This window comes from Gallinula chloropus, assembly GCF_964237585.1.
Source record: "Gallinula chloropus genome assembly, chromosome: 30".
Taxonomy (NCBI): Eukaryota; Metazoa; Chordata; class Aves; order Gruiformes; family Rallidae; genus Gallinula; species Gallinula chloropus.
This window is the reverse complement of record NC_140115.1, coordinates 1,790,509-1,801,525: the sequence shown is the minus strand read 5'-3', so window position 1 is coordinate 1,801,525 and position 11,017 is coordinate 1,790,509. Positions and strand designations below refer to the sequence as shown.

Sequence of the window (11,017 nt, the reverse complement as noted above, 5' to 3'; positions counted from 1 at the left end):
CACAGCACTCTGCCTGGTATGTCTGTGGGTGCAGGGCAATGCAGGTTCTGTTCCTGGAGGGATCTCCTAAAGCTGGGACATGGGGCAGTGTGTGGGGTCTGTCAGGAGGACAGGTTCTCTCTAGGACCAAAACATGCTGCCTGGAAGGGATGTCCTTCTGCCCCATCAGAGGGACAGGGCAGGAAAGCTATCTTCTGCTGGGCATGGTTGAGAGGTGCCCAGGGCCGTCCTTGTGAGCAGGGTCCCTGCACCCTGGGGTCTGTGTGCTGGGGCAGGGACTCTGCTGCTGCCAGGGTCAGAACTCAACCTTGTTTGTGGACTTTCCACAGTGATAGAGACAGCAGCTGTGGGATGAAGGAGTGACCCAGGGACGGGCAGCACAGTTTCCCTTTTCTTTAAGAAAATGCTGCCTGGGTCAGCTTTATTTCCAGCTCCAGCTGATTCTTGACACATTCTAAAGGGACTTTGAAAAAAAAATCAAGGAAGCATTTTCCAGCAAGACAGTGTCTGCTTTGACTGTTCCTCTCCTGTGGGCTGTGCTGTGGTAGATGAGAACTTATTTCTCTCCAAAGAATATGCAATGAAAACTCAAATGTTACTAAGACTCTGGAGCTTTGCCTGAGCCCTGCACACACAGAGGTTCCCAGGGCAGTGCTCTGATGCCAGGAGGGGTCTGCAGAGCAGAGCTGAGCAAAGGGCAGGTTGGATGAGGTCTGTGAGCACAGAGCAGGAGGTGACATGGGCAAAGAGAAGCAGCTGCAGGGACAGCTGTAGTTAGCAGAGACATTAGCAAGGAGGAAGAGTGAGCTGCTCCCAGCAATGCCCTGGCAGTGGGGATTTGGTACCTCCCTGACATCACCCACCGTGCTGATACTTTCCCACAGTGATCCCCAGGTTTCTGTCACCCAGCACAGACTCTGCACCCCAACTTCCACGTTTTCAGTCTGAGAAACCTGCGAGTACCTGTCTGTCTGTCCCTGTCCTTGCAGCACTGGCTGGACTGTTTCTCACTGTTTCCCTTCCTGTCCTTGCTGCCTTTGTCCCACCATTACCAAAGCTCTGCTCTGCCCTCAGGTGACACTGGAGTGACAGTGCTGAAAAGCTCATTACCATCCACAGGGGATTTAGTCTGAGATCACACCATCCTTCTCTTTACTGACTGCTGCCAGGCAGGACTGAGTTCTCCAGAGCCACAGCTGACCCACCTCCCAGCAGTGGCACGCTCGAGCCAGCACAAAGCAGACCTGCCAAAAGGGTCCTGACAAAAGTCTTCCTGAATACAGGGAGTCAATCTGAGGGCATTCCATAAGAATTAGAAGACGTTTTCCTAAAAGAAGAGTTCCATCACTTCTCACTGTGTCTTTTCCTCCTTTCACAGGTCTCCACACTTGACAGCAGCAGATGTCCAACAGCAGCAGCTCCATCAGCCAGTTCCTCCTCCTGCCCTTTGCAGACACACGGGAGCTGCAGCTCCTGCACTTCTGGCTCTTCCTGGGCATCTACCTGGCTGCTCTCCTGGGCAACGGCCTCATCATCATCACCATAGCCTGTGACCACCACCTCCACACCCCCATGTACTTCTTCCTCCTCAACCTCTCTCTTACTGACCTTGGCTCCATCTCAACCACTGTTCCCAAAGCCATGGCCAATTCCTTGTGGGACACCAGGGCCATTTCCTACACAGGATGTCTGGCTCAACTCTTTTTCTTTGTATGTTTGATGTCCACAGAGTACTTTCTTCTCACTGTCATGGCCTATGACCGCTACGTTGCCATCTGCCACCCCCTGCACTACGGGACCCTCCTGGGCAGCAGAGCTTGTGTCCACATGGCAGCAGCTGCCTGGGGCAGTGGGTTTCTCTATTCTGTGCTGCACACAGCCAATACATTTTCTCTTCCCCTCTGCCATGGCAATGCCCTTGACCAGTTCTTCTGTGAAATCCCCCAGATCCTCAAGCTCTCCTGCTCAGATGCCTACCTCAGGGAAACTGGGGTGATTGTCGTCGGTGCCTGTTTAGCTTTTGGGTGTTTTGTGTTCATTGTGGTGTCCTATGTGCAGATCTTCAGGGCTGTGCTGAGGATCCCCTCGCAGCAGGGACGGCACAAAGCCTTTTCCACCTGCCTCCCTCACCTGGCTGTGGTTTCTCTGTTTCTCAGCACTGGCATGTTTGCCAACCTGAAGCCCCCCTCCATGTCCTCCCTATTTATGGACCTGGTATTGTCATTTCTTTACTCGGTGTTTCCTCCAGCAGTGAACCCCCTCATCTACAGCATGAGGAACCAGGAGCTCAAGGATTCTGTGTGGAAACTGATGACTGGATGTATTTAAGCGCGAACAAACCGCTCATTCTTCATATCTCTGACCATGTAATTCATGCCTGGGCCTGTCCATACTTTGTAGGGTTTTTAGTTCTGGAAAGGTGCACAATTTTTTCTTTCTTAAACATTCTCTTGAAATTTATTAAAAATTTATAATGTAATTCTTCCAGATATCTAACCTAAATCTCCCCTGGAGAATTTTAAATTGTCTCGTCCTATTGCTTGTTACCTGAGTCCGAACCCCATGTCTATACACCGTCCTTGTACGTAGTTTTAGAGAGCGATAATATCACCACTCAGTCTCCTATAGACTAAGAAAGCCCAGTTCCCTCAGCTAGTCCTAACAGGGCTTGTGCTCCACACCCTTCACCCGCTTCATTGCCCTTCTCTGGACACGCTTCAGCGTCTCAATGTCCTTCTCATAGTGAGGGGCCAAAAACAGGACAGAGGACTCGAGGTGCAGCCTCACCAGAGCTGAGTATAACAGAACAATCTCTTCCCTAGTCCTGCTAGTCACACCCTTCCTGATACAGGCCACGTTGCTGTTGGCCTTCTTGGCCACTTGGGCACTCTGCTGCCTCATGTTCAGCTGGCTGTCCACTAACACCCCAGATCCTTCTCCCCCATGGAGCTCTCCAGCCGCTCTGCCCCAGGCCTGTAGCACTGCCTGTGGTTATTGTGACCAAAGTGCATTGTGTTTCAAATGACCCCAGGTTGCTCTGGGTGGCTGGGGGCACCTGGGCTTAACTCCTGAGTAATGCCCAACTAGGAGTTTTGTCATGACCAGGTCTTCATAATTTTCAGGAACAGAATTAAGACTCAAAACCGAGTCAAGGGTCAAGTCACTTTATTTGGCCAACAACAAGTGTGCAAGAGAAGGGGGGGAAAAGAAATGCGATATCTACCACCATGGAGCTGCAGTGTCCTGTCAGTCCAGTGTCTTCAGGTCTGGTGGGACAACGTTCCCTCCATGTCAGTCACCTCTGTTCTTTTGTTGTGTTGTATTCACTCCTTCCAGGAATCAATCAGCATATTGCAAGAGCTACTTTGTTTAGCTGCACCCCCCACTCAGTGGTGGTGTGTCTGCCCAATACCATCGCTGGGATGTTTTAGGTGGTCTTCAGGGGTGCCCCTGTCTCTTCCAGACTCCGGGTCTGGGCACATGCACAGTGGTTGGGTTAAAGTTAATCAGCTCTGCATTCAGGTCCATAGGAAGGCAGGATGCATCTGGTCTTGCAGTCTGACCGTTGCTCTACTGCTGACAGTGGTGAGAGCTGGTGGTGTAATGTTCCAGCAGTGTTGAGACAAACACCTGACACAGTCTCTTCATTGTTTGACACAGTCCCCTAGACAACCCTATGGCTCCACATGGCTGTTTCGTTCATGTTATGCCACGGTGGCATGAATGATAGGAGGTAAAGAGAGGAAGAAGGAAAAGAGACAGCATGGTCACAAGAGCTAACAACATCCAATTAACTATTGCATTTTTACTTCTTAAAATGTAAATCTCTTCCTGCTGGAACAGGCTGCACGGAGAGGTGGTGGGTGCCCCATCCCTGGAGGTGTTCAAGGCCAGGCTGGATGGGGCCCTGGGCAGCCTTGTGTAGCTCCAGGCCTGGAGGTTGGTGGCCCTGCCTGTGGCAGGGGGTTTGAACTGTATGATCCTTGGGGTCCCTTCCAGCCCAGACCAGTCTGTGATTCTATAATTATCAATTCAGAACATCTATGCTTTCTGGTACCTGTGTGGTTTTGGTGATACAAAGCAGAGTGATTGTGGCCTTTGTGGTTCATGTGGTCTGCTGCCCTGGTCTGTTCTGGTTGGGGTCAGCATACACAGTAGGGAAATGGATTTCCACACCCCCTTAGTCTAAGGCACATGTTTTGTTGGGGTCTCAAAACTTCTGTTCTAGATTTAAGCAAAGGCAAGTAAAAACACCCTATTTAATATGATCCATACTGCTGACGGTGTCGTTGGGCATTTCTTTAACGCCCTCAGGTGAAGCAGGAGTTACAAATTGCCTATTGGCTACAACATGTTGAATCAATTGTATAAACCATGGAATAATATGTGGTAAAAACAACAATGTGGTGAATCCACATGTCAAATAAAATAGGATTCAGTTAACCCATGACCCAACGGGGAGCCAGGACAACATCTCAATGTCCCAGCCTTCCCATGTTTGAACGGGGACATGGGCTAACTTCTGTATCCTGGCTGTGGTTTGTTTAACAACCTTGCCATTGTCATCTATTTTCAAACCACAATTAGAATCATTTATTACCACAAATGCCTCCTCCTTTGGCTGGCAGGTAATTGAGAACCATGTGATGTGTTAATATTGATCTTCTCATTTGTGCCCCCTGATTGGCCAATAGATGGAGGGCACGAGCTGTGTCATTAGTAATAATTCCTACGATGGCATGTAGACGAATAATGGGATTTAGATTATAGATTGGGGCTCGAGCAGCCCTAATCCATTCCTTAGGATTCTAGGTTGCAGGTCCAAAATGTTGTACGACACATTGGAGGGTCCACCTGTCTTTTCCCCAGGACTGGCTACTCCCACCTGCTATAGAAACATCAATGGACCCTCGATATAGACTGAGGTCATCATAGACCTTAATTCCCAAACGGAATGGTAACTTCCTGGGTGGTTATGCCAACCAGGTTCTGCCACAAGCCAAAGGGTTGGATTCCCTCAATATCTCAACTCCCATACAATTCCTATTAGACCCAAAGCTATCAAATCATTTCTTATGACCAATTTCATTGACCCATGCCCAACTTAGCCATTGAGGGATGAGTTTTGCTCACCAGTGGTGTTGCTCAACATATACCATAACAAGTCACCTCTGACAGGAAAAGTGATTATAAGTTGCACAATTAATGGGCTGACACCCAGGGAAGATACAAGGATTTCCACACCTGAAGGTCCAATCACACACACTACGACCCACAAAACCTCCATTGTTGTCATTCCGATTCAGACAATATTCCCCCTTTTCTGGAACTGGGGTTTTCCATGGATTTGTTTCCTCATTCCAATAGAAGGAATCATGACCAATGGTTATGTCACTTAGATCACTCAGGAGCCATTTTGGGGATATTGTTTCAATGTCCATGGCCAGTCTTTAAATCCTGAAGGGCTCCCACATCCCCAACAGTTTGTCATCTTAAAAGCATTGACACCTGCTGGCCTAAAGATATAAATCCATTTTGCCACCCCAGGCTGAAGAGGGGGGCACAAACATTTCCCCAGATATTAAAGATGGTGAGAATGGTCGACCAAAACAGTGTTTGTGATAGTCTGCTAAACGTCCTATAAATATTAACAAAGCAGTTATTAACTAAACTATACAGACAATTAACAGCTTCATCTATTCCTTTAAGCAGGTGTCAGAGATTCCATCTGGAAAAGAAAAGAAAAAAAACCCAGACTCAGTTTGTATTAAGGGACTGGTCGTAGATTGTTATTAGAAGGATGGAATAATCAACTTTGTATTGACTTTGTGTTCCTTCCCATGGGCATCTTTTGCTTTCCAAGCGTATTTGTTGAGGGGCTCAGCCAGGACGAGGGGAATGGTCCCAATGGTCGGCATTTCTACCAAGACGGGCAGACCAGGAGAGAAAATGGCTTTTCTGGGGTGCTGGGAGTGTGGGGTTTGGGGATTAAAGCTGGTTTTTGGACAAAAGGCATTGAGTCGGGACATCCAATTATTCCTCAGCAATCATTGACTTGGGGAACTGCATCCCAGAGATGTTCGGCCCAGTGTGGCTTGTGAGCTTTTAAAAACCCTTTCAAAAGCCCATTAGTTCTCCCCACTATCCCATTAGCTTGGGGGTAACACGGGGGGTGAAATCCCCACCTGACTCCTCCTTCCTAGGCCCAGTCCTGCCCCTTGGCAGCAGTGAAATGACTGCCCTGGTCTGACTGAGCAGACTGGGGGTTGGCAGAAAGCGAAACCAATTTGTCAGGTCCCACCCTGGATGTTCTCCTGCTGCTCCTGGAAATGCCTGGGCTTGGTCTAGGCCAGAAATGATTTCCACTCCCACTAATACTATTGTTTCCCCTCCGCCTTCCCAGCATTGTTCTGCAGCATTGTTCACAGGCCCAGATCCAGGTGGGGCAAGCTTCCCAGCAACAGGCCACCCCCTGGCATGTGCCTCCCTGTGGGAATCCTTGGATCCTGCCTGGCCACCTTTCACATGCAGCCATTCCAGGAGCCTGTCCCAATGTCCTCTGAGCTGGTCCTCTTGCTGCAGAGGGGCAATGCTGGCCAGTTCCTCTGAGCTGAGGGAGCTGGGCCTCATTAGCTTGGAGAAGAGGAGACTGAGGGGTGGCCTTATTCGGGTCAATGGGTAAAAGCAGGAGCAGAGGAAGTTCCATGTGAATGTCAGGAGAAACTTTCACTGTGAGGGTGCCAGAGCCCTGGGACAGACTGCCCAGAGAGGTTGTGGAGTCTCCTCCTCTGGAGACATTCACACCCACCTGGATGTGTTCCTGTGTGGTTTAGTCCAGTTGATCCTGCTCTGGCAGGGGGGTTGGACTAGATGACCTTTTGAGGTCCCTTCCAACTCCTAACGTTATGTGATTCCTTGACCTTGGTTCTCCCTGCACGTCTCTGGAGCACCTCTGGCCCCTCAGGTTTCACTGGATGTTGGTGTTTGAACACCTCCTTCTTGGCCTCCACTCCATTAATTCCCATGAGAGCTGGGACCAGCAGCTCCCAGGAAGCAGGTGCCTCTTTTGTGCCCACTGGAACTGTGGCAAGAGAAATCCCAGGTTCCATTGGTTTGAGGCAGCCATGTGCCAGAGCTGCATCCCCTTTCAGCCCCAGGGCTGCAAAGCAAGGATGAGGTTCCTCTAGTCACTTGTCATACTTTTTACCCTCCCCAAGGGGAAAGAGTCCCCTTCCCGTCATCTTCTGGGGGTCCTGCCTCATGTGGAGACAAGAAAAAGTGATTCTTCTGCCCAGCTCGTGTTTGATCAGGAGAAAGGACTCTGCTGGACCGAAGGATTTCTCCCCAGACTAGAGAGGAGATGGCAGGGAGGACTTCAGTGTCTTTCCAAGTTGGTTCCTTTGAGCTTCAGGAATACCTCTGAGGAGCCGAGGAGTACGTGACACCTTCACCTGCTCCTCTGCTGTAGCTGGGCTGGACTCCTGGGACAGTGGGAGCTCATGAAACATTACAGCAATGATGAGGGACAGCTCTGCCACAGAGCAGCTCCTCTGCCAAGTACAAAGGGCTGGGGACACTGCCTGTAGGCATCAAGGGGAGACCAGAAGGTTGAGAGAGCTGACAGATGCTGAGAGCTCACAGCAGGAGAAATATCCTCAGCACTCTACCTGTGAGTATGTCCCTGGTATGTCTGTGGGTGCAGGGCAATGCAGGTTCTGTTCCTGGAGGGATCTCCTAAAGCTGGGACATGGGACAGTGTGTGGGGTCTGTCAGGAAGATAGATTCTCTATAGGACAAGAATGTACTGCATGGAAGCGATGCTCTTCTGCCCCATCAGAGGGACAGGGCAGGACAGCTGTCTTCTCCTGGGCATGGTTGAGGAGTGCCCAGGGCTGTCCTTGTGAGTAGGGTCCTTGTGACCCGGGGTCTGTGTGCTGGGGCAGGGACTCTGCTGCTGCCAGGGTCAGCACTCAGCCTGCCTGCTGGGCTTTCCACAGGGATATAGACAGCACCTCTGGGTTGAAGCAGTGACCCAGGGAAGGGCAACGTAAGGTCCCTCTGCTGTAAGAAAGTGCTGCCTGGGTCAGCTTTGCTCCCAGCCTCAGCTGATCCTTGAGAAATGCCAAAGAGAATATTTCTCCAAAGGCAGAGTCTTTGCTTTGACTTTTCCTCTCCTGTGGGCTGTGCTGAGTGTGGTAGATGAGAACTTATTTCTCCCCTTGAGAATATGCAGTGAAAACTTGATTCTCATGAAGATGTTGGAGCCTGGGCTGAGCCCTGCACACACAGAGGTTCCCTGGGGCAGTGCCCTGATGCCAGGAGGGGTCTTCAGAGCAGAGCTGAGCACAGGGCAGGTTGGATGACGTCTGTGAGCACAGAGCAGGAGGTGAGATGGTCACAGAGAATCATCTGCAGGGACAGGTCGAGGCAGCAGAGACACTGTCAGGGAGGGAGAAGGAGCTGCTCCCAGAAATGCCCTGGTAGTGGGGATTTGAGACGTCCCTGACATCCCCAGCAGTGTTGAAACTTTCCTACAGCAACCACTAGGTTTCTGCCACGCAGCATAGAGTCAGCACCCAGAGTTTCAGTGTTTCAGGCTGAGTCTTCTCCTTGGCAACATAACCCACATGAGGAGAAACCCCTGAGTGCCTGTCTGTCTGTCCCTGTCCTTCCAGCCTTGACTAGAACATTTCTCAATGTTTCCCCTCCTATCCTTGCTGTCTGTGTCCCAGCATTACCTGGAGATCTGGTGGGGCTGCCACTGAGCTGACCCTCTCTTCAGGACCCCAATCTTTCAGACTCAGGATTTCCAGGCAGCTCCTGCTGGGCTGCAGGCTGCCTCCCACAATGGCACCGCTCTCCCAGGGACTCTTGTGCCCCAGAGAGGAGCCCCATGCAGGAGACATCTTGGCACAGAGGCCGTGGCAATGCCACTCATCACCTGTGTGTGGGCAGCTGCACTGAGCCCTGTGTGTCCCTGGTTGGGAGCGGGGAGCTGAGATCCTCCTTGGGTAGGATGAGACTGCAGGAGGGCTTTGGAGCTCTGCCCTGTGAGACTGGATTCCTCAGCTCTCTGTGGGGTCCAGTTTCTTCTACAGGGAACAGCAGGGTGTGATCACAGAGCGTCCAGCACAGGGCAGCTGAGACCAGGGCTGATGGACAGAGCAGCTCTCCCCACTCTGCCCGCAGGGGAAGGTTTCACTGGCACTGCAGCAGCAATGTCAGGCAGTTCTGACAGGAGAAACACTCCTCAGCTCCTTCCTATCCACAGGGGATTTAGTCTGAGTTCAGGCCATGCTTCTATTTACTTACTGCTGCCAGGCAGGACTGAGTTCTGAAGAGCCCACAGCCAACCCTCCTCCCATCAGTGGCATGCTCAAGTCAGCACAAAGCAGACCTCCCAGAAGGGATGAGCCAAATCTCTTCCTGAATAGAGAGACTCAGTGTGAATTGGAAACTGTTTCCCTCAGAGAAGAGTTCCCTAACTTCTCACTGCCTTTTCCACCTTGGACAGGTCTCCACACTTGGCAGCAGCAGATGTTCAACAGCAGCTCCATCAGCCAGTTCCTCCTCCTGCCCTTTGCAGACACACGGGAGCTGCAGCTCCTGCACTTCTGGCTCTTCCTGGGCATCTACCTGGCTGCTCTCCTGGGCAACGGCCTCATCATCATCACCATAGCCTGTGACCACCACCTCCACACCCCCATGTACTTCTTCCTCCTCAACCTCTCTCTTACTGACCTTGGCTCCATCTCAACCACTGTTCTCAAAGCCATGGCCAATTCCTTTTGGGACACCAGGGCCATTTCCTACACAGGATGTGTGGCTCAACTCTTCTTCTTTGAATTCTATATATATTCTATATATATTCTATATATATTCTATATTCTCACTGTCATGGTCTATGACTGCTACGTTGCCATCTGCCACCCCCTGCACTACGGGACCCTCCTGGGCAGCAGAGCTTGTGTCCACATGGCAGCAGCTGCCTGGGGCAGTGGGTTTCTCCATTCTGTGCTGCACACAGCCAACACATTTTCACTGCCCCTGTGCCATGGCAATGCTGTTGAGCATTTCTTCTGTGAAATCCCCCAGATCCTCAAGCTCTCCTGCTCAGATGCCTACCTCAGGGAAACTGGACTCATTGTGGTCAGTGTCTGTTTAGATTTTGGCTGTGTTGTGTTCATTGTGGTGTCCTATGTGCAGATCTTCAGGGCTGTGCTGAGGATCCCCTCGCAGCAGGGACGGCACAAAGCCTTTTCCACCTGCCTCCCTCACCTGGCCGTGGTCTCCCTGTTTGTCAGCACTGGTGTGTTTGCCAATCTGAAGCCCCCCTCCATCTCCTCCCTATTTCTGGACCTGGTATTGTCATTTCTTTACTCGGTGTTTCCACCAGCAGTGAACCCCCTCATCTACAGCATGAGGAAGCAGGAGCTCAAGGATGCCCTGTGGAAACTGATGACTGGATGTTTCTAATCAGCACATCTTCTGCACATTGCTGGCCATGGTAACTCATTTTAGGATCAGTCTGTATCTAGTGGGTTTATTAGTTGTTGGGTTTTTTTTACTCTCAGTTTGTCTACGCTTTAATACCATCGGCCATGTTCACCCCATTCCTAATGTAGTATTTTGTGGTGGTGTTTGACTCAGACATGGGAGCAGAAGAAATATTCACCTTCCCCTTTACCTGCATTAATGCCAGTCTGTCTCATTCATTTCCATCATTCAGGTTTTTCAATATCTCCTCACCATGCGGCGTTTCCTAAGGACTTCTTTCCTGCAGACCAGGCGAATTTCAGCAGTTCTCAACAGGTTTCCACCTCCACTTGCTCTTTGGTCATTCAGATGCTGCTCAGCTCTCTGGTTTATACTTCGAGCTTCACAGAGTTGGAAAACATCTCGTCTTTCAGAAGTCCAATGAATTGTTCTATCAGATGATCAGGGTGTTGATAAGTGACCTTTCTATGTATCTGAATAAAACTGTCCTGGTAGAGAATCTCCTCTGAAAGCTGACCCC

General features: G+C 50.6%; 1 protein-coding gene across 1 annotated transcript; it reads left to right on the top strand.

Moving 5' to 3' along the window:
• Window positions 1-1,401: 1,401 nt before the first annotated feature.
• On the top strand, window positions 1,402-2,328 carry LOC311202463 (olfactory receptor 14A16-like; the record flags this gene model as incomplete). Its single annotated transcript, XM_084277048.1, has 1 exon — window positions 1,402-2,328. One exon carries the CDS (start codon window positions 1,402-1,404, stop codon window positions 2,326-2,328), a length of 927 nt encoding a protein of 308 aa, XP_084133174.1.
• Window positions 2,329-11,017: the final 8,689 nt, after the last annotated feature.